This window comes from Pteronotus mesoamericanus, unplaced genomic scaffold, assembly GCF_021234165.1.
Source record: "Pteronotus mesoamericanus isolate MK-2021 breed Mesoamerican mustached bat unplaced genomic scaffold, CSHL_Meso_final contig_163, whole genome shotgun sequence".
NCBI lineage: Eukaryota > Metazoa > Chordata > Mammalia > Chiroptera > Mormoopidae > Pteronotus > Pteronotus mesoamericanus.
Genome location: NW_026555064.1, coordinates 1,745,337 through 1,770,052, shown reverse-complemented (window position 1 = coordinate 1,770,052; position 24,716 = coordinate 1,745,337). Strand labels below are relative to the sequence as shown.

The 24,716-nt window shown below is 38.3% G+C and overlaps 1 protein-coding gene across 1 annotated transcript in view; it reads left to right on the top strand.

Annotated features, from left to right (window-relative positions):
• Positions 1-24,716, top strand: part of MND1 (meiotic nuclear divisions 1) — a 50,856-nt gene that overhangs the window by 14,438 nt on the left and 11,702 nt on the right. The window contains exons 5-6 of the mRNA XM_054595824.1: positions 16,393-16,467; positions 19,136-19,250. Of these exons, the coding sequence (XP_054451799.1) occupies positions 16,393-16,467; positions 19,136-19,250 (190 nt within the window). The remainder of the gene's footprint in view (positions 1-16,392; positions 16,468-19,135; positions 19,251-24,716) is intronic.

Here is a 24,716-nt window from a genome sequence, read left to right as displayed (position 1 = left end):
GAAAGTTTTTTTCTTCCCTTTTTCAGTATAATCTCTCCTGCCCTTCCCTGCACCGTTCCCCTGCCCCCATTCCCAGGCAACTACTGATTTGCTTTCTGTCACTATGCATTAGTTTGTATTTCCTAGAATTTTCTATAAATGGATTCATACAGTATGTACTCTCTTTCTTAGCTGCTTTTACCCAGCATAATTATTTTAAGATGTATCTGTGTTGCTTATGTGTTCATTGATTTTATTGCTGAGTGGTATTCTGTTGTATCGATATATAACAGTTTGTTTACCTGTTGATTGACATTTATATTTTTTTGTTTTAGTTTTGATTTATTAGAAATAAAGCTTCTATGAATATTCATATACAAGTCTTTGTATGAACGTTTGTTTTCAGTTGTAATTGGTAAATAACCTTAGAATGGAATAGTTGGATCATATGGTAGGCATATGTTTAACTTTGTAAGACATTGTCATGCTTTTCCATAGTGTTGTGCGATTTTATGTTCCCACTAGCAATGTATGAGTATTCCAGTCCCTCTATATCCTCATTAATACTTGGTATGAGACCCATTCTAGTAAGTGAATAGTGATATCTCGTGGTTTTAATTTCCATTTCCTATTGATTAATACTGTTGAGCATCCTTGCATGTGTTTATTTGTCATCCTCATATCTTCATTGATGAAGTGTCTGTATAGATCTTTTTGTCTTTTAAAAAATTGAGTTGTTTGTTTTTATTATTGAGTTTAGACAGTTCTCTATACTCTATGGATATAAATCCTATATCAGAAAAATGCTTTCTAAGTGTTTTTCTCCCAGTCTGCAGTTCATCTTTTTATTCTCTCAACTGTTTCGAGCAGAAGTATTTAATTTTGATGAAGTCTGTTTTATCAATTTGTTTCTTTATGGTTGGTGTTTCTGGTGTTATATCTTAACTTTCTTCCAGGCAATTATTCATGCCTGAAATTGGGCAGACAGGTGCTGATTAAGCATTTCTTGACTTCACAAGCGTGAGAAACTCTGACTTTGAGACAAAAGGCCAGATGTACACTTTCCATTTCTTTGCCGCTGGATGTAGCATAATCTCTACCAAGCAAGCAGAGGAGCTTGGCAAACATTAATAGAAATAAGCAAGAGATTCTTGCTAGTATTATAGTATAGTGAATATTTTTTAAAAGTGAGCATAATATCAAGTTTATTTATACTGAATGACTGAGGAATAGGATGTTCTAATTATGTGCCGTCAATATATTCCTCCCTACTGGTCTGAGAGTTGGCGTCCGATGTATTTTGTGACACATCCCTCTCTCCCCACCCTTGTTTGCAAACTGGAGGTCAAAGCTTAACCTCACGCACCTGTTCAGAAATCAGGTCAGGTCAGGGGCTAACACATAGGCAGTATGTTTAATATCTTCTGTTCTAAGCACTCCAGAAGTAGATGAATGAGATTTTGATATGTCATTTGTAAAAGGCTGATAGCCCTTGGCATTTGCTATAAAACAAACAAAAACTCAGTGCCATTTCACTGGTCTAAACCTACTTTGTTCTTTCACTGAACTTAGAGAAGTCATGTCAGTGTCATACTCTGCCCCCCAATCCTGGCTCTGAGGATCACTTACTATTTTAGAGAAGCAACGTGGCTTACTGTTGCCATGATAAAAACCGAACCAACCTCTGAAACATCCCATAATGGGCCCTCCATCTAATTTCTAACATTATTTTCCCGTCATTATACAACAAAAAATTGCACCTTCTTTGCATGCTGATCCCCAACTATTTAGGAAAGATAGAAATCAGACATAGATTTAAGTCACATTTCACTTCTTACTAACTGTAGGATCTTGGAAAATTTTTCTTAAGCTCTTTAAAGTCTCAGTCTTGCAATTTGTAAAAGAGATGACACTTATTTCAAAGGGTTGTTGTGCAGTTTAAAGTGTAAAATGCATGGTGCGTGGTGGAAGTAGGCATTTAGTATGTTGTGGCCACAGATTTGGTTGGGCTAGTACTCATCCAGGAGCATACACTGTAAGATTATTTGTTCAGTCAGAACAGATAGTTGAGGACCTACTATGTACAAAACACTTTACCAGATGCCAGAAAAAGTAAAATTCAAAGTCCATGCTTGATCAGGAAGAACTTGTAACCTGTGCTGAAGCTAATACGCACACGAAAGAGTGAAAAGTGTTACGTGGCTAACTGCTGGAATGAGTTGTAGAGATTAAAATTGCTGCAAGAGATGGTGGGGTTTGTTTAAAGGTAGAAGGCACTCAGTTAATGTTGAATTGAACCAGATTCCAAATTCAAGGTTGCACTGAAGGGTCCGTTTATTCAACACGTTGCCAAAGTAAAATGTGAGCTTCCTTTGAGTTTCTTGTTAATTACTTCCAGATTAGAGAGAGAGGGAACTCTTAATTTTTTCCCCCATCAATCTCTTCTTTGGTTCTGTCAGTGATTTCAATTATGTGCAGGAATGTATTCATCCCTTAAGAATAGGCATTTTTGTAGTAGATCTGAAAATTAAATGAGGAAACACATTTTTTTCTCCCTTCCCTTTAGGTTGTACGTATTGATCGTTATTAAAGACAGTCTAAAAAAGCCTCATGATTATGATTTGTTTCTCTTTAACATTTTCTAAGCTAGCGAACAAGCCATCAACTGTGTGTGCGTTGCATTAACTATTAATACTTCTACAGATATTTACTATGCGCCTGCTCTGTGCATGCACTGTGCCAAGTTCTCTGGGCAATATAAAAATATTGGAAATGTGTTTCATGTGAGATAGTTTACACTTTACTTGGTAATGCAAGATAAATACTTTATGTAATTAACTTTTTATGAAAAGACATAGTTCATTTTTTATGAAAAGTTAATTAACTATGTACGCTTTAATTTATATAAGATCAGTGCCAAATACTGTTGTTGGTATAGGTCCTAATTGTTCTATGAGTTTAGAGGATGGCAAGATTCCTATAAATCCCTGTAGTTAAGGGAAACTTCTTAGAAACAGTTATTTCGAGCTGAAATTTGAATAGAGTCGATGGAGGGAGGAAATTCCTGCGGGGGACAGAGGGAGCCACTGGTGCTTATGTTGGTGATGGCAGCCAGAGTGTACTGAGCACTTAGCCAGGTACTAAGAACTTAGCCAAGTTCTAAGAGCTTGCCTTGGTTATTATGTTCAGTGTAATAACAAAATACCACAGACTGGGCAACTTATAAACTATAGAAATTTCTTTCTCACAGTGTTGGAGGCTGCTCAGGTAAGAGCCCTCTCCGGGTCATAGGCTTCTCAGTTTACCCTCACACAGTGCAAGAGGCTCAACAGCTCCCTGGATACTCTTTTTATAAGAGCTCTGATCTTATTCATGAGGACTTCGCCCTCAGGACTGGAGCACCTCCCAAAGGCCCCACCTACTAATACCATCACCTTCAGGGGTTAGGACTTCAGTGTATGAATTTGAGGGGGACACAAACATTCAGATCATAGAGCTTTTACACGTTTTATATCCTTTGATTCTTACAACTGCATGAGGTCGGTATTAACTCCATTGTACGTGTGAGGAGACTGAGGCACCAAGAGGTTAAATAACTTACACTCTGGCTGGTGTGGCTCAGTGGATTGAGTGCCAGCCCAAGACCCTAAGGCCGCTGGTTCAATTCCCAATCAGGGCACATGCTTGGGTTGCAGGCCAGGTCCCCAGTTGGTGGCTTGTGAGGGGCAACTTATCGATGGATTTGTTGCACTTTGATGTTTCTCTCCCTCTTCCTCCCTGCCCCTCTCTCTAAAAATAAATAAATAAAATCTTTTAAAAAAAAATTTGCCCAAGGTGACAGAATTAGTAGATGGTGAAGCAGGATTTAAAGCCAGACATTCTGACTCCATAGTCCTTGCTGGCAGCCGTAGAGAAGCAACATTTGAAGGGAAATTCCATTCAGTGGACAGTTGGGGATCCGCGTGCAAAGAATGTGCAATTTTTTGTTGCATAATAACGGGAAAATAAAGTTAGAAATTAGATGGAGGGCCTATTATGGGATGTTTTAATGGTTGGTTTGGTTTTTATCATACACACCAAGCAAGGGAAGTTGAAATTTTTCTTGCCAGATTATCTTTATGGGTTTTTTTAATGATCTAATTATAAGCTTAGAAAATAGTGCCATTATGTTATGATATTAAGCAAAAAAATTTCCCCCTTCTGTATGTTGTAATAGTATTATTAATGTTGCTGAAAATATATGATGTAGTATCTTATTTCTGCAAAGCTGAAATAAGTATTTGGGTTGGATAGAAGAAAAGTTATTAAGCTAGACTCTCCAAAGAGCCGTTACACAGATGCATTCCTGAAGCTCATTTACATAAATTAATAATTTTAATGGGCAAGAAAAGTTTTATATGGAGATGATCAAAGTGGTAGTATATGTTTAAATCTGTTCGTTCTTCTGACATATATGTAAATACGTTACAGTATTTGGATGATTGTAGAAATAGCCATTTGGCTCAAGAGAAAGTAGAAACTACTAGATCCATTTCTCATGTCATTGTTGTGATTTTGTTGTGAATTGTTACGTAGCTTAAAGTTTAATAATGATGTGGAACTTCCAAGCAAAATGGCATTTCTCGCTATCCTAAAGAATGTATGGAACTTGTTAAAGGTCAAGAAATGATTTTTTTTTTCTCCTTGATAACTATTTTACAAGTTTTGGCTGAAACTTGCTGCTTATTTCAGTGTGGTAATGATTTTTAGTTGCTGTGTGTGTGTGTCTGTGTGTGGAGTTTTTCTGAATATTTTTTATATTGAAAAACAAGACAAAATGTGTTAGGATAAATAATTCTTTCCATCATCTTCTGGTTTTCCCCTTTAATTTTCCCCTTTCAAATAGCTTTAAAAAATGAAGGAACAATCTTAACATCAAGGGAATGACTAAGAGCAGTGTTACCGCTCTTGTGCTTGACATGTTGAAGTTACCACCACAGATTAGAACCACTTTTTTTGGGCCTTTCCCAAAAGGAAGAAACTTTTCCCAAAAGGAGTAGCATTTCAATATGCTTTTGTTTTGTGTTCTTGTCCCTGTCCTTTCTTCCACACTCTGTCCTGACTTGGATGCTCCCTTTCTTTGCTGCAGTAGCACCCTGAACTGACTCCCGTCTGCCACACTGTGCTACTTGTTAGTTTGCTCAGCTCCGTCTCTTAGTCATTTTGTATCCTTGGTACTTAGCACAGTCCTTGGCATATGGCAGATATTTGAGAAGTGAATGAGAAGTAAAGGGAACAAAGGATAGGATAACCATCTACCGATAACCATGAGCTGATTCAGAGAATTTCATTAGTGCTGCAACTAGTCTGTGGAGCAGTTTTTAACTGATTTTTTTTTTTATTTTAAGGGTCAAAATTATAGAAATCATACTCCTCATTTTGTTTTCCTGCTCTGCTAAGATCGTCCATAGTTCTTCATCCAAGTTCTGGTTTGAAACCCATTTATTACCAGTAGAAGGTAGCGGAAGGGGCAGATTTTCTAGGAGTTTGTTTACATTTTGGTATCAGCACTAAGCTGGATTTCAGATATGGTGTATTGGTTTTGGAAGACACTAATAGATTCTCAGGATAATTAATAAAATGTTTTTACCAGTGTTTAGAAATGAATATAGAGAATTTTTTATTGCTAAAATTGAGTGAATAAAGAATAGGTTTACTGTTGGATTGTGTGGACAGACAACTTGAAACATTTTTGAAGAAAAATAGGCATTACCTCTACTGAAATTCTTTGAGCTCAGTGATTGTTTAGTGAATGCGTGCCATGGTAGGCATTGTGACTGATGAGCAGGACATAAAAATAAATGAGTAGTTCCTGTCCTCCAGGATCTCACGGTCTCGTGAGACACACAGGTCAACAAGCCATTGCAATGTGGTGCGATATGTGCAGAAGAGCAGTAACAAGAGGGTGATTGCTCTGCTGAGGAGAGGCTAACAGTTAAGGAAGGAAACATTAAGTTGGTTCTGGAAACGTGTGTGGGAGATCATAAGGTTGTTAGGGTGAAGGGCGTTCTGGGGACAGAGACCAGAATGTTAAGGCCGTGTAGAGTAATGGTTTAAGAGTGGACTCTAGACCCAGACTCCAAACTCATATCCAACTTACTCCCTTTATGAGAAACCTCTTTACCTCTCTTTTCTCATCTGTGAAATGATGCTAATATTTTTTTACTTCATAAGGTAGTTATGCTAATTAAATGTTGTTTATGTAACTGCTTACAGCAATGACTAATGCGTAGTGTTTTAGTTTTTGTCATGTGCAAAGATCGACATAGTCGTGTGAGTAGAACTACATAATATGTGAGAGAATCCTGAGTTGTTTTTGTACCACTCAATTGTGTGTGAGGGATGAATGAAACTAACCAGATCAGTAAGCAGATGCTGATACCGAAGGGCTCTGTGTGCCTACGTTGAAGAATTTTGGTTGGGGAAGTGAGATAATAAGAGCCTCATTTTAAAATAGATGGTGCGGAGGAGCGTGCACTGTGAAATTGTCCAGCTAGGAGATGAGGTCCTCGTTATGACCCCGGACTGGGGCTGGGCATGATGGGCAGACTGGAGGGAAGTATAGGAGGTAGAATCTACAGTCATTCGTAGTGTGCACTTTCGGGCTAAAAAGTTCAGATTTTAAAATACGCAGACTAATTTTTATCTAAATGTACATTTCCCCTTTGTTGCCTGTTTATGTGTGTGGATGGAGGACACATGCTTTCTGTCAGTATTCTCTGAAAGTCGGGTTCAGGTAGCATAGATTATGACTGTAATTAAAATTCATGCTTAATTATTTCTACATATAGAAAGGCTGAGTTTTAAAAAATCAAGATTACTGTAATCATTACTAGTTAATGAAAATCACCCTTACTGCTGTGTGTTGTGGAATGGAGGGAAAAGAGAGGCTGGGCCAGAGATGCCCTTCTAGACCGAGTGCAGAGGCAGGAGTAGAAACTGGGCCGTGCCGAGTGCATCTGTGCATTCGCGCAGCAGCATTTGTTAGGTCTCCACGCCTCTCAATAACTGCATTCTGTGCTGGAGATAAACATGATCGAGGCATCCCTGTCCTGAGGGAATGTCTGCTGTGGAAATGCGGCGCTCTGTAAAAGGAATAAAGCGCAAAGCAGTGGTAAACGCCGCTGAGGAGGGGGCAGTAGAAACTTCCCAGAAGACAAGATTTTTGAGGTGGGGGAGAAATATATATATATATATAAACATACATGTGTGTGTGTGTATATCAATATATATCTCACTGGTTAATGGACAGGTTGGAGTTTGTTAGAGGAGTAAGAAGAGCCGCCCAGGCACAGCATGTTAAAGCACAAAGGTATAAAATGAATGGCATTCAGGAAGCTGTGAACAATTTGGTGTGACTGGTGTGTAGGGTTACAGAAGGGGTAACAGCAGGCTACAGGCTGGCCAGTGGCAAAGGCAGGATCACAGAGAGCCCAAAAGCCAGGCAGCGGAATCTGGACTTCGTTATTCAGGACTGGGAAACCGTCCAGTGGGGAGGCATTAAAGATAACTACTGTAGCAGATGGGGGAGAGTGAGGCTGGAGACAGGCTGATTCGCAAAGACACTAATTCAGATTTCTGGACCCGAGAGGCCTACGCCAAGAACGTGGCAGTGGGGATGGAAAGAAAGGGAGACTTGACAGGTATCTGTATGTAGCATCAACAGAGGTTTGAAACCAAGTGGGTGTGGAAAAAAGGGAGAGGGGGGAAAAATCTTAAGATAACTACCAGGTTTCTGATTTGGGTGACTAAGTGCGTGGTAGTTTCAGAACAGAAGATACAGAGGAGCAGGTTCGGGTGAGGAACTGAATTTCGAACGCACTGAGGATGAGCTGCCTGCCAGCCATTTTGTTCAGCAGGTAGCTGCGTGCAGGGGCGTGGGACTCAGAGCACAGGTATGAGCAGGAGGGAGAAATGGGGGATCCAAAGTGTGGAAGTGGCAGTGGAAGCCACTGGAGTGGGTGAGACTTCCCAGGAGGGATGTGCAGAGCAAGAAGGGACAGGGGCTGAGGGCCGAATGCTGGGGACCAGCCTGGGGACCCCTAGCACGCCGGGGGGGGGTTGTATAGATTTGAGTTACTTTTCCCTATTTCAGTAATCTTAGCAGAAAGCATGCATTTACGTGAGATGCTGCTGCATACGCTAGCTAAAAATCTCATGAATGGTGGTTCTTCAAAAATGAGATTCTCATGGAAAGAATAAACTACCCTTCTTTACAATTAGAGAGACTGTAGTATTATTTTATAGCCTAGATTTATATCAACCATGTTAGCACTGGTTATTTCACATCAATTTTCAAAAGTTCTTATGGGTGTCGTTTATACTGTCTATTGTGAATCTTACGTGGCCCATTCTCGTGAGATGAGAGATTGATGGTCCATGGAAGACGGTTTGGGAAGTGCTGCCCAACTCTATGGGTGTGTTTCAGCAGGTAAGACTATTTACTGCCTTAGACTACTTTCTTATCCCCGGAGCTGATGTATATTCTATGTTACTGCCTGCAATAGTCTTGCCAGTTGGCAAACCACATCCCAACATGTTCAAAGCTGTACTGATTAAATATTTCTGTGTGGAGCTTCTCAAAGAACCCAACCCATAATCCCTTACGCCTAACAACTCCCTCATTCCAAGGCACTTGAGCATGGTGGTCAGCTTTCTGTTGGTGTGTGTGTGCAGTGCCTGCGTTAGGGATTGCCCATCTGTGCCCTCCATCCATTTAGCACACTTTAGCTTTGTATCTCTAACATGACATTAGCAAGTGAGAACTTCTCAAGCCGCAAAAACTACATGTTGTAATATTTTGAAATATTTACATTGGCATTTTTCTGTAATAAATTTAAAATGTATTCACTGTAGAAAAAGAATAAAGGAAAAAGTTAAATTGCTTGCAATCCTATCATTTAAAACTAATTACTGTTGGTATTTTGATATATAGTCTTTCATTTTTACGTACGCAAGTCAGGATATTTTCAGGCACAAATAACAAAATATTTGGCTTAAATAATAAGGGTTTTGAAATCTTACATAAGGAATTTGGAGGTGTGGGCTCTTTCAGGATTAGGTCATCTTACCTACTGGCGTCAGAGGCCTGGACTGGCTTCTTTGACATTTTTTGGCTTTCTGTTTTTAGATGCAGGTAGCTACTATAGCTACTCTGTCTCTCCTTGACAATGTCTGAAGCAGGAAGAAAGATGGACTTCCTTGTACATCTCTTTTACCTAGGAGGAAAATCTCAGCATGCCCCCTCTTCCAGGAGGCTCCCCTTCACGCCTCGTTGGCCAGGTCTGAGGCACACGCTCGTGCTGGAAGGGCAAGCCGGCGCAGCTCACCCTGTGAGACCAGGAGGGACCCGTTCTCTCCGAGCATGTTGCCGTTCCAGCCTGACCAAAGTTGGAGTTTTGTGTGCAAAGAAGGGCTTTAGTGAGGCAACTAACAGGATGTGCAAAATTTTATTGACATGAACTTAAAAGTCATGTCTTTTAAACTGAATGTTTCTATTCTCTCCATCATCTTAGATAATCAAGAATTAAATATATGTTTATTGAGATCAAGTGACTCAAAAATTGGAGGTGGGTGGTGGTTAGAGGAAGTACATAAACTGAGTATTTTTATTGGTAAATAATTTAAAGTAATACAAAATTATGATAGTTAATATTACAGCTGTGAAATTTGCATGAATTTTTATGATAGGACTTGAGAGATTTATTTTTGATATTCATTTATTGGTTTTGCTTTTATAGTAGCTAGCTTTGGGCTAAGCTTCTAAACCTTCTCCTAGGAATTCTCCATTGCTCTTGGAGCAACTTGCTGGATGAGTCTAAAAACCTGACTCTAGAACCACGGGACTGTCACCGTACCCAAAACCCTCTCCTGTGCTCCTCCATATGAGTTACAGGTTTATGACAGCCAGTCTTCGGTCACAACTGTTTTCTCCCCACATCAGCCAACCTGGAAAGATGTGCTACACACACAGCTGGACCTACAATTTTGATATCACGCCAGCAGGTGGTGGCAGTGTCAAAGTCATAGGTGTCCGTGTTTTCATGGGATAGCCCTAATTTCAATGTGCTTGGCCTGTTTTTTCCTCAAAAAGCATATCAATATGTTAAACATTTTAATATTTCAATATTTCTAATGTCTCCAGCTGCCTTATGAGTTTAGGAGTTTCACAGAAATAGCCCCGTTAGGTGGGTGCTTTTTTGGTTTGAAATATGCTTTTCAATTCACCAAAGGTCATGCTTCCAACTTCCAGGCCTGAGTTTTATCAGATTCAAATACAGGGTTTTGTTCAGGCTCCCTAGTATTTATGTATAACCATAAATTTCCTACACTATAAATCTTTTTGAAAAATAGCTTTTGATTAGATGCAACACAACCTCCATTTCAAATTTTGTTAATTATTTTCTTTTTAAAATCTATATGCATTTCACCTTTTCAAAAATGTTTACCACTTAAAAGTACCTCACATTTAGCTTGTTTGGCTGCTTTCCACCCTTGAGTTAGTTTACCATCCAAATGTGTTAGCTTGTGCCCTTTACTCTGCTGCCACTAGTTAGGCCGTGAAAGAGAAGGCATTTGTTTGCCGCTATAATCCTCTGAAATCCAAGTTTTCTTGAATCTTGCAGCTTTATGAGGCAGAAATAGAAAAAGAAGAAAGAGCATTATTCTCTTTCATGAGCAAGGGAACAGCCCTGCACTTTTGTGTCTTTCCACAATGCCAGGTCTGTTAGGGGAGACCTCAGTGAGCCAGTAGAGTCACACACAGGTTACACAGGGAGGGGGAGCTCACTAGACAGAAACAAGCTGAGCAAGCAGCTGCCGTGATGTCCTGGTCACTGGTGGGTCCCCAGGCGGAAAGGCAGCCGTGGGCCTTAAGCCAGGTGGCTGCAGTCGCGGCCTGCCTCCGGTGGAGGGGAAGCCTGTTGGGCTTCCAGCGTGACCCGTGGCACAGCCAAGCTCGAGCACTGAGTGGTCGAAGCTCTAAGTTCTTCTAGTCCACAGCGGGCGGCAGCCCCACTCACATCAGTGTCCACATGGAGTCCTTTTCCTGGTGTCCAGACTTGCGGTTTTGGGCATTCTGGGCCCCGCCTGAGGGCGTTCCTGGTGAGCCCCATCACCTCAGCCTTGGGCATATTGCCGCTTGACCTACCTGTCATGGCTGACAGCGACTTTATGTTGGGTTCTCAAAGGTGTCCATAAAGTCTGCTCTGCTCTCGCTGTACACATTCTCTTAAAAAGATTTTTAAATAAGAAGCCTTTATGGGCAGGTACTCTAATTGCTATTTCTCAGCACTATTGTCTCTTTATGACTTTTTCTTTGGCTTTATAAATTTAATGTAGAGTTTCTTATAATCTGGTCTAAATAGAAATTTAAAGCTTTAATTTCAAATTCTATTTAAGTTAAATTTGAGATTAAGCACTTTAGCTGATGCTTTTTAGCAAGTAATTTGTTGTATTTTAGATTGGTGGCTTCTAATGAAGCTAAATTACTTAAAAAAATTGAAGAACTTACTGGATCAAACATTTTAAATAGTACTCGAGCAACATTGTCCTTAGAAATTTCAATAGTGGACAATCTTAATTCTCCTAAGAAGTTTTTGAAAATAATAGGAGTAAAATGTGAACATATTATTTCCCATTGCTCTCAAAAGATAGTAGGAAAACAATGCCTTATGTAAAGACAACTTTAATATCTATGGAGATCTGTTGGTAGATTCTGTCAATTATTGTAATACATAAAAGTAAGGAAGTGGACAGCAGCCCTGGAGCTCACTGGGTGTACGCGTGTCCCCATGGACCATATGTGAGCCCCATTCAAAAGTGAGAGAATAAGAGCCCACGTGGAGCTCCGTTAAATTCTGTCCCTGAGGACATTGAAACCTAACACTGAGAGTCTGTGTGGAATGAACCTGTGAAAAACCAGGCTAGAACTGAGTGCAGTGGTGAGAGGTGGCATGTTCTGTAGCCCCTGAAGGAACAGAATATGTCTTTTGTGTCGTGGGGCTTACCGACAGGGGGACCCACCAGGAAAGCCCACAAAGAACCCAGGAGCTTAGCCACGCAAGATTTCAGCTCAAACGCCTATCTGGCCCAGAGAGCACTGAGGCATCGCAACAGCAGTATGGTATTTTCTACCTCCCTTACCGGTTTGTTCTCTCCTTCTCCAGGGCTTTGTGCGGGTGGGGGCCAGGAAGGAGAAACAGCGGTCACTGGACTGGAGAGAGAACAAAACCCTTAGACCAGGAGAAAAAAGGACAATGTATCCTCTCTAGCAAAAGACCCCTTGAGGCAATTGTTGCTGAACAAGGGAGAAGTCTTACTTTTAAATCAAGATTTAAGTGTTAATTTTTGTGTTAGACATTCTAATTTCTGATTCATGGCTTTCATTGACAACTTAAAACAATTGTAAATCTTGATTAACAGTAATCCAAAGAGTCATTGCGGGTTTTTTTTTCTATGTCACAGATAGGCTCTCAAATGTATCCGCAGTTTTGTTCTCACTTTTTAAAAACTCTTTTCTCTGAGTATTTTAGAGTGTCCTTAAAAATTCTTTCAAAACATTTTCTTTGGCTACATAATTGTGACACATCCATACCATAAAATACTGAATGAACTTTTCTCTATTGTTAAGATAATTACATGGCTCATGTCTTTATATATAAATATATCTTGATGGTATTTATTGTTTTCTTAAAATGATTCATAAATTCAATATGGCCTTAAAAGATAAATTTTCATGATTGTGTCCTTTTTTTAATTTTTAAAAATATGTTTACTGATTTTAGAGAGAGAGGAAGTGGGGGATGGGGAGAGAGAAATATCAATGTGAGAGAGAAACATGGATTGGTTGCCTCCCATACACACCCCAACTGGAGGTTGAACCCAAAACCTAGGTATGTGCCCTGACCAGGAATTGAACCCCCCAGCCTTTTGGTGTATGGGATGATGCTTCAACCAGCTGAGCCACCTGGCCAGGGCTGTGTTAAATAGTCTTAACAAGATTTTTTAAATATATAAATTTTTAAAGTGAATGATTCTTTATTTTTAAGGAAAAATAAGGCACAGAACGTATTTTTCATGACATTGTCATGGATTTTGATAAAGCTGAGACTGATCTGGATTCTCTTGCTATTAACTCTTCCCCATTGTCTATTTCTTGACATTCTTTCCCACCTATGAAAACTTCTATCTTCCTTTTCTTTGCTTTAGAAAAAAAATTTTTAATTTCTAAAAGGAAGCAAATAAAAATCCCAAAGCAACCAGCTTGAATCAATCTTTCTGTTCCTCTTATGAATAGGCAGTTCCCCCAGGCAGTGAATTAGCCTTTAGAAAACATTGGCATTATGTTTCGCAACCCTGAGTGTCTGTATAGGTGGCCTGGAATGTATTAAGGAGAAGCATTGTGTCAGATCCTCAAATCTAAAGTAAATTATAAGTAGTTTTTGTTGCTGCTGCTGCTATTTTGTTCTGAGTTACTAGATTTTTAAAAATTATTATTTGTTTCAGTGAAAGTTGGAAATCGGTTTATTACAGTATACAGTTGGTTCTTGCTTTATGTTATAGAAATGTGTCGGGAGAGTTTGCTCTTTAAAGGAATCCTATGCTGAATACCTTCTCTGAATAGAGAGTATGTAAATGTAGACTCTTCTGTTTCTTCCATTGACAGGAATAATATTTTGTCTAATTTCAGGCTACAGTGTTTACCAGTAATTAATTTTTGCCGATAAACTCGATAGTATTCTCCCATATATTAGTATCTTACATATTTTTGTTGGGTTTATTGCTGCAAGAGTAGATTTTGTTCAGCTAAGTCCTCCAGTGGTGCCCCTAACCGGAAGCCTCAGAATCCCCGTCACCTGGGCGCATGTTAGAAGGGCAGGTTAGTAGGCTCCACCCCAGGCCTACTATTCAGAAACTAGGAGGTGGGGCCCAGCAACCTGTGTTTTAACAAGCCTTTTCTCTGAGTCTGGTATATGCTAAAGTTTGAGAACTACTGGTTTAGATAATATCTGTACAGTTCTTATCACTTGAGGCCTGGGTTTGGTTTAATTCCAAGATATGCATTAGGAACTCTCGCAATATTGCTTCTGAGAGATGCGTAGATGAAACACTGATAGCAGAGGCTGCCTCACAGGAGTTGCTTTCATTGTTTCCAGTAGTCGAGAGTTTAAGAACTAACCAGAGCCAAGAATCCTTCACTATTGAGCTGAACCAAAGGGTTTCAGTACTTAGGATAATTAGCAGGAGCTTCTCATTTGTTTACATCCTTTAGATTGTGTCTCCCTTCATTACCAAGATACTAAAACCGACAGATCATGAAAACACATTTCAAACACAGAAGGTTATTTTCAGAGTTAAAGAATTCTTGAATTAGTTCTCTTTCAAATGCTTTTAAGTTGTAAATAATTACGAGCAGACATACAATACCTAAAAGCCACTTCATTAGTATAATACATATATATGTTCATTAATTATTAACTTATTTTTATATAGGTGTTAACTTATTTCTAAATGTTTTAACATCTACCTATCTGGTTATTTTAAAAACATTTTTAGCCCTGGCTGATGTAGCTCAGTGGATTGAGTGCTGGCCTGTGAACCAAAAGGTCCCTGTTCAATTCCCAGTCAGGGCACATGCCTGCGTTGCTGGCCAAGTCCTCCGTTGGGGGCTTGTGAGAGACAGCAGATCCGTGTAGCTCTCATACATTGATGTTTCTCCCCCTCTCTTTCTTCCTGCCCCCTCTCTAAAAATAAATAAATAAAATTTTTAAAAAATTTAATAGAAAAATGTTATGGTGATATGTATGTGGATGTGTGTGTATTTTTTAATTGGAAAATTCTCTTTTCCTGAACACATTACAAATAATAAATGTTACATGCACTTATTATTTCAAGTGGATCCTACAGGATGGAATATTAACTTTTTAAACATGGTATTTTATAAATGGGGACACCTTTTTTTTTTTTTAAGAACTAGAAGTCCTTGCAAAATTTAGGGCCTTAGAGCTTATTCTAGATCTTAAGTCTATAGCAGGTTGTTTGTTTTTTTTTTAACTTAGGAAGATAATTACTCTAAGAAGAGGTATAACCGGTTTGGTGGTGCTGTCTTTTGGCATCACAGATGACTCCCGTCCATGTGGTGACTCGCATCGGTGATGAGCGGCCACTGGAGAAAGCTGACAGTGCTCCCTTTAGGCGCATTGAGGGCTGGGCGGTTTCCTCAAGTAGGGTGAAGCTACCGCCTTTTTGAAGATGTTGTTTGCGATTTTTAGGCAAAAAGGGTATCTAAATATTATTCACCCTCTACATATAACTAGGTCATACTGTGAAAGGTCAGTTTCTTATACTCAGCCAAAGGAAATCATTCGTTCAACCCTTATTTTCTAAATGTTTATAACTCAAGAATGAGGGAGGATTGGAACATATTTTAAGAAGGCCCTTCCCCAATCAAGTAAGTCTGTAATTTCTGACTAGTTTATATCCAGATATGTGGTGGAGAGTTTAGTATTGGGAATTTCCTGTGATATTTATTTATTTATGGGCTCAGATGAGATTTAAAAAATTGAGAAGGGGAAGCAATTGTCTGAAATTAATTAGCCTTTTTTGGCGTGGCCCAGCCACAGGTCTATATATTCATATAGACCATGAATATTCTATATCTGCGGTCTTTTTATGCTGGTACTGTTTAATCTATTTTCATATATAATTTACTTTCTAAGCCTAGTACAACGCTTAAACTAATCACTTAAGGTACATAAAAGTGCATAAAATTGGACATGGGCTCACAGGTTTTTTTATTCCCTGAGAACTCAGAATATAAAGTATCAATTCCTCATAAATTACCTTATTTAAGAATAATAAGTGATGTATTAATTTTTGTCTTTATTAGTGAAATAGGTCACGGTACAAGTCTGTAAGAAACAGTTAAGTGGTGCTGGGTGGAGGGAGGCAAAGGGGGGCAGAGGGAGACATCTGTAATAACGTCAACAGTGACAAGAAGCCATAGTGAAATGAAATTTGAAGAGAATTTATATAGAACAGCTTTTGAATTTTCAATTTTTAGGTAATATACCTCAAGTTATTTGAGATGGGGGCAGGGAGCCTGATAAATGACAACTAGAAAAGATTTTAAGTATGGTATTCACTTTCTGCGTAGGAAAGGAAGAAATATTTTTAAACTTATTTTTCAGTTTGTCCTAATGGTTCATGGTACTTCGTTTTCTTTGAATTAGAGTAGTTCTCAATGTAGTCTTTGACCTTTTTTGTTACATTGTCTTGGGCTGAAGAAAAATCTCTTTTTGTCTTTTTGACTCATGAACCTCACGTTTAGCAAGTTTATCTTAACAAAAAGCATTTTATGTTTTTCTCCTTTAGTTATCTGAGGGAAACCAAAAGCAAGCAAACCTACAGAAAAGCATCGAGAAAGCTAAAATTGGACGACATGAAACGGTAAGTTTGTATCTGTAGACTCTTTAATGATGTCAATTCTAAATAGAAGAATAAGGACATACAGCTTCCTGTGCGGAGTGTGCCGTTTCTGCCAGAAGAGAAGTCAGTCACAGCAAAGGACGTGAACATTTGACCTGGGAGGATTCACTAATTGTGAATCTAGGTTTATTATTATTGTGTGGTGTTGTATGTGGCGGCCTAGCTTAGCATAGAAGCGTAAACTCTGGAGCCAGTCTGCCTGGGCTTGAAAGTCCCCTGAACTCTCTGTTCTTGATTTTCTCAGTTGTAAAATGGGGAATAATAAAATCTACCTCTTTGGGTAATTGTGTGGATTAAATTAATATTGGTAAAGCACTTAGAAGAGAACCTGGCATAAGGTGAGCCCTATATAAATGTTTATATATGTTTTTAAGTGTCTTGATTTTAAGTCTTGGCACAGAACAAATTGAAAACTATCAATATAATATCCTTGTGACCTTTAATATTTCTAAATTATTTAAATGAATATTGACTTACTCCTTTATCTTTTAAAGTGCAATGTTCTCTAAAGTATTGTGTTAGGGTTTCTTAAAAATTACTTTCTCATTTCATCATTATCTCAGGTATGGATTTATGACTTGAGAAAATATCGAAGATCAACATGAACCATTAAGCATTCTAATTTAGGCTTCTATTTGTACCACTTGATTGTGAAAGGCTCAGAAACTTCTCAAATTTTAGAAAAGAATGCATCTCAGGTTTACAGTGGCTCTGTGCCTTTCAAAGTTATTTTACATACCTTCTTTCATGTGAATAGTCAGTATAGTCACAGCCCAGAACTGGAGAATGGTGATTTCTAAAGAACATTCAAAGGATGGTAAGTTCTGGGCATAACCTGACGCTGTTATTTCTTCTTCAATTTATAGTAAGTTACCACTTCTTTACCTGATCCCTTTTTTCTTTAACATTGACAATAACAATTGTCACCTTCAGCTAGTGGTGACATACCCATGCCCATAAGTTGCCAGCCAGTCTGCTGAGTGTTCCCCGTTGCAACAAGTACAGAACCAGCGGCAAACCTCGCTGGTGCCTGCAGTTGCCAGAAGAGTGCGGTCGTTCAGAAGGCTCCTGAGAAAGACGCGTTCTTCCGTTCATCCTGAGCTCACCAGTCAGGACTTTCCAGAAATACGTAGCTCCTGTTACTAGATATTATTTATGGTGATGCTGACAATGATGATGATGAAGAAGAGATAGCTAACATAAATACTCTGCTTAATATGAGCCAGGCAGGTACTGTTCCAAATGCATTTTGTATATGTATTCAGTTCTGCCAACAGTTCCGGAAGGGAGCTACAGTTACTATCTCCATGCTGGTGGGAGTACAAAGAGGTTAAGTAATTTGGCAAAAATCTCTGCGCTACTAGCAGCCTGAGGTGGCTCCCAGTGCACGGGGTCTGGGGAGCTGTCATTGCGCTCACACAGGTGTTTACCACGTTGTTTCTCCCGTCCTCATTGGTTAGCTTTTTCTTCTCTCATTTTTCATTGGGGAGCATGTGTAATTTGGGTGTGGTTGGCAAATATAACCATCTTATATTGTAGTTATTTAAAAATCTCTGCACTGCATCATGAGTGGCTATTTACACTTAAATCAAAATTAAGTACAATTAAATTCAGTCTCACAAAACCAGTAGCCACATTTCGTGTACTCAGTAGCCACGGGTGGCTAATGTTTTCTGCATTGATGGACACAGCTCAAGAACATTTCTGTCATTGCAGAGTTCTGTTGGACTATGCTGCTTCAGAGCAAGCTGCTCTGTACAGGCTAGCAAAGAGCTTTCTTCACTTTGGAACCAAAGAGATCAGAAAGGCAAAAGTAGAAAAAGACAAGTACAAAAACACAAGCTAGCAAGAAACCTTAAACAAGTCTTTTTAGGCAGCATGAATTCCTTGGTTTTGCCCCAGACTTAGCCTATAATTCTGTACCATAAGCTTTGCCAATATTTGATTTTTGTTTGGACTTACTTTTCAGGTTTCGTACATGTGAATTAAATACCAATAGCACCATGACTTCTACTTGTTAGTGAGAATTATGACTAGAAACTTCACACGGTGTTTATTGGATCACATTATGTTTAAAGTTTTATTCTGGATTAGCTTTAAAGGAAAAGTGATGGGAGGCCGCAAGCTACAATTCTGTTATTTCTGATTTCTTTAAATATTTTTAAAGGTTAACCATCCTTAAAGGTTGTAAAAGTTGTCTAGAACAATTTTTAAGAAAAATCCTATAATAACTGATGCTGCCCTAAATATTACTTACATATATAGACAGAATGTTGTGAAACTACCCAAATGACAGTATGATTTTTCTACCTAACATAAGATGACGTAGTCGTCAAGTGCACACATGGTTGGTAACCTTTTATCTGTCATGAGCATTTCATTCTACCTATTCTCATTCAATTAGTCAGTATATACTTATATATATGGGATGCTTGAGATGTCAGGGGAAAATGATAATTGAGTTTATTCTTATACTACAAATATATATAGGTGTATTTATAATACTGTCAAAGCCTAATACACATTGGTTATGACAAATGAAATAAAAATGTCTATAAAATATATAACCATATAATATATGGCTTTTTTTTTTGCCTTAGTTATACATAAAACTTTTTTATAAATGCAGGAAGAACGAAACAGGCTAGCAAAAGAGCTTTCTTCACTTCGAGAACAAAGGGACCAGCTCAAGACAGAACTAGAAAAATACAAAGAATGTGACCCACAGGTTGTGGAAGAAATACGTAAGTTTGTGTCACATATTGAGGATTTTAACTTTGCTAATGAAAAAGACTTTGTATCTGGTAGCCTGGTAACCATTCTCCATGAATATAAGAAAATAAGCCATTAATAGTATTAATGTTGCATTAACATTTCCTTTGAGGAGACTTAATGTTAAAGCATTGACCAGTGATAGCTTTAAAGTTAAAAGCATGTTAAGAGTAAGAAAATTTCATGGGGTAGAAAGATAAAGACATAAAATGTAAGCTTAGGAAACTAAGGAGTCAGAGAAGGGGTTAAGTTGGGCCCCAAGTATCTTGACTCTGGAATGAAATCCACCATTATTTTCTAGGGAAAAAAATACCAAAATATAAGGACTTGCACGTTGCAGAAAATCTGTGTGTTGACGTCCCTTTTGAATATACAGTGATGTTTTGCCCTACTTTTAAACCAGAGTCTCCAAAGCTTCATTTTGAATAATTTGTATGTATTTGTATAAAGATAGAAATTTGAATATTTAAAGAAATGAAAGGGTGTATTATAAAGATACTGTATTTAATTGCTAAGGAAAATATAACTTTCGTCACATTTTTCTGTCTTAGCCTGTCTTTTCATTTAGGGAACTTTACCAAATGAAACTTCTAGTAAAAACTGACATTATACTATGTGATTGAAGGCTTTGAGAGAAAATATATTTGGCACTTGAAAATTAACCAGAGATCAGTTTAATTACAGTTAAGTTATCCTTGATGGTACTCTCCACAGTTAAAAGAACTCTGAGCAGTTCCGTAAGTGTAATCCTGAAGTTTAACTTAACTTCAGAGACAGGTAGCTGCACCATCCCAGGAAGCACATCCACGAATGTACAGTGCACAGCTTATGGAGGCCAGCATGTTTTCATCCTGGTTCCATTGATCGTCCAGGGTGATTTTCAAAGAGAGGTGGAGGCAGAAAAACCCCCTGAGCTAGTCATTTTCTGTAAATTAAGTTTTTGGGGAGATGTATTAGCTCTTTCATGCCCCCCACAGGTTCATTTCGTTTATCGTCATCCTGCAGAAGAAAGTGCTAACCAAATCTGCTGCTACACAATTAACCACTTTAATTTGCTTTGAAGTTTTAACTAATATCAAATGACTCTCAGTGAATATAAGGACATCAAAGCGGCAGGTGACAGGTAGGAGGTTACTACCAGGAAGTGAGGCCTGCTCATGCTTCATGCTTCATCTTAAAAAGAAAACACAGACTGCTTGGTGAAGAGGACGTCAAATATTGTGTGTCTTGTCTGTAGTAGTTTGTTTTTTTTTTTAAGTCCTAACCCAAGGATATGTTTATTGATTTGTGAGTTGAGAGAGAAATTGATGTGAGAGAGAAACATCAATTAGTTGCCTTTTGTACTTGCCCCTACTGGGGATCGAACCTGCAACTTTTTGGAGTACGGAACAATAGTCCAGCCAACTGAGAACAGTTTTATTACCCACATTTAATATTTTCAGCTGATTTTCAGGAACAGTATAGCTGCACCCAATAGCAGTTCGTCATGAAAATTCTGCTTTGACACAGTAAAACATTAACCAAATCCGATCCTTCATTTGTTGCTCTTACTTGGCTCTACCTTGCTTCCTAATTTCAGTTTTGTGTGATTCTTGGGTGCTTTCCTTGAGGTACCAACTCTTGCTTGCCTGTTTCATTCTCTTTTCTGTCTAGCACCCACAATTCTTAGCTGCAACCAGTCAAGGCTTCTGCTTTTCCACTCTGTGGTCCCCACTGTATCGCCTCGGCTGGTTAGATGACCCTGACTGATACCACTTCTACTTAGGACCTCCCATTTTTACAGTACTTGTCATAATTTTGATTTCATATGTCCTCCCAGAAATGACTCAAACTCTTTATTAGGCTTACAAAGCCACTCTGACATACACTGATGGCAGCTGGTCATCTTGAAGTGCAGGAAATCGACAGGGATAGAGAGCTGTGCCAGCCTGATTCATGAAGCGGGAAAACTTTTATTTCAGGCATGTCATTTCGGGTATCACCATTCCATGGACCTCTGAATTAAGCAGCAGCTTTGGCAAGTGCATCACCTCTAAAAAAAAAATAATAAAACGTGAAGACACTTCAGGGCGTATAGAGGGCGATGGACCTTTTGGAGGGCTGGAAGCATAGTTGAGGGGGAGGTTGTAACTGGTTTTATACCGGTTGCCTGAATTCTGCTCTCTGTCATAACCCTTGAATTTTAAAGCTTGGTAAACTGTTTCTCAACCCAAGGAAAACGTACCAGTGCAAATGAGTATTATGGGTATGAGAAGAAAGTTTTCTGGTTTAGAGTTAAGAGACTTTATCAGTCTTCATCAACATCAGACCTAGATTATCTTTTAATATGTATTTATATAGCTACATAAGATGGATCTATGTTTGGACCCTGTAGGATTTGTAATGATGAATTTATCACGGTTGTGGTAATTTTTGACATTTTCACATTGTACATTTCTGATCATAGCAGGGGAATGAGAGGGAAAGTCCTTACTTCCTGGCTTTGTGATATTCGTTTCCTGCATTAAAAAAATATTATCTATTTTTATTATACATTGATTATAGAAAATTAGTACATATTTAATAGACAGTAGATATTGCAGGACAATTACATTATTCCATAAATATATTTTAGGTGTCAGGGTAAGAGAGCTTATTCTATGAAAAGCTACCAAACTACAATTTGAAGGTGGGGGAGGGGTGGGGAACCATTAAAGCCTACATACCTGTAAACAGAATTTTTAGTCTAATTTCAGTTTATACTTGTCTAGAGAAATGTACTATTTCTCTGCTTTTAAAATTCAGCTAGCAAAACTTTATTCAGATGTGGCACTTCCACTTCCAGCAAAGATAATAATGGACTAGATTTATTCTCCCACCTGAAACAAAAATATGTGGTATAATGGCTTTCAAGATGCTTGATATCAGACAACAAAGGACAGTAATTATTAGACCAGATGAAGTAAGCCTTATAATTGTTCCACCTTGTTTTGTTGAGTTTTCTGGCTTTGACACAAGAAAGCGCCTAGGCAGAGCCCTGCGGACTCCCTTAATTGAGAAGAAGGAGTTGCGAATCAGGGAGGTCTACGTGGCCGGAGCTGATGAAGGGCAGCGTACTAGAGAGGACAGAGGTGCATAGAAAGATAACCCTGGATGTTTATAAAGGGTTCCTCTCAAGTATTCAGTTCATGCATATGAGGAAACTGCCCAAAGCTAGGAAAAGAGCAGTCTCAAAGAATTAGAAGGAACAGGGCGAGGCACTCACGTAAGACCAGGAATAGTGCCTACTCTTACCAGCCAGGTTGGAAAAATTTCTAATTCACAAGGCATTGGGTAGAGTACTCAAGAAGGTCTTGCCTCCTTCAACCCACCTAACAAACAATAAGAGCAAGTCTTGAAAGCATCAAAGTGTATCAAAGTAACTTTTGGCATCCCAGAACAAGTTCAGGAATATTTATAGGAGTACAGAAATATTTAGTACCCAACAAAATAAAATTCATCGTATCTGGCATACAATGAAAGATTATCAGGCATTCAAGGAAGTCGGAAAACATGATCCTTATGAGAAGAGTAAACCTTCAATAAAAACTGACCCAGAACTGACACAGATAGTTAAATTAGAAGATTATAACATTAAAAGTTATTATAAATGTATTCTATATGTTCAAAAAGTTAAGTAGAAACATGGAAGCTATAAAAAAGACCCAAGTCAAATTTGTAGAGAAAAATACTTCTGAATTGGAATAATAGCAGATTAAACTTTGCAAGAGTAAAGATATGAAAGGAAAAGAAGGTATTTGAAGACATCGCAATAGAAATGCTCCAAAATGAAACTCAGAGGAAAAAGACTTTTTCATGAAAAGAGCACTCAGTTAACCCTAACATAGGTGTAACTGGAGCGCCAGAAGGAGCACGTGTTGGGGGCAGCAGAGGCTTCCAGTCCAGAAAAACCTCTGAAGAAGTTATTATCAGAAATAAAGGCTAAATTGTTTGCAAATTTGATGAAAACTATAACCCACAAATTCGAGAAATTTAAGTATGTAATTAGTAAATGGCAATGATCTCCTTATCACTAAACCTGAAGAACTTTTTCAGGCTTTAACCTCTACTCACTCCCAGTCCCCTTTCCCCAATGAAATTGTTTTTAAATGTGCTTTTTGATAGGGAAGGATTACATAGTATTTTGGCTGTCACATTATTGTGGAACAGATTATACTGGATTAAAGGTTTATGAGTTTCACAAATTGATTTTAATAGGATTTCATTCTTAATGGCATGACTATAGCACTCATATTACAACAATTAGGCTTATCTGTAAGCCTGTCATGGTTTATTTTGAAACAGTTTTTCTGCTGATAATAGCTATAACCCTTTTGTTCTTGTAGACATGGCTATGTATTATCTCTTACTTATTTCTCAATAATTCTTGCAGGAAATATTTATGTTTCATCATGCCAGTAGAATTACTGATATCATTAAGCAAATATTAGCAACATTAGTTGCAAGTATTCAAGAAATAAGTAAAAGGAATAATTTATAAAAAATAAAATTTAATTTTAGCTGCTGTGACCATTACTTAAGAACAAATGAAATACATTGTAATAAAAATTAAATTCCCACAAAAATACTTGAAAGTAAATCTTAGAAGTACTTAAGAAATTTTCTTAGAAATAAATGCCAGGATGACAGTAAAAATTGTGGAGTAAGAACCTCTGAAAATTTTTACCCTTTCATGAAAGCTGGCAAAAATTGTCACAACTTTGTCAGAATTCTAAAAACAAATGAGAGATTTGCCATTCAAGAGGAATGGCTGAATCTCAGCAAGAATAGGTGTTTTGTGGTGTTTTAACTTGCCCTGTATTCAACCCCGACTCTCCGGCTTTAAAAAATAGCAGCCCTGCTGCATCCTGGTGTCAAAGGAAGCGGAAAGAAGCTGTATCTGTTTAAGACCCTCATTCCCAAAGAAATGTCGTTATCCCTGTCGATGTCTCTGGTGGTTGGTTCCCTGAAAGCCACCAATAGGAAGGACTGTCTTTATTTGACTTGAATTGGAGTACACTCACTGCTAACAGCCTCTCCCTGGGGAGTGTTTGTCTAAAACAATTATAGGCAAGAATTTTAAGTTTGTGTCTGTCTTAGGTGATGAATAGCAATTATAGCAAACAGACTAACCAAAAAGCTTAAAAGCATAGGCTGAGGCCTCGGCGTAGTAGCTCAGTTGGTTGCAGCTTTGTCTTGATACGTGAAGGTTGAAGGTTTGATCCCTGGTCAGGGGACATACAAAAAATTAACAAATAAATGCCTAAATAAGTAGAACAACAAACCTGTGTTTCTTTCTTTCTCTCTCAAATCAATGAATACAAAATTTTTTTTTAAAAAAGGAGAGACTGGAAGACATGTTCAGTGGTGCCTTGAATATCAACATATTCCTGGAAATCCAGAAGGCCACATGCATGCCT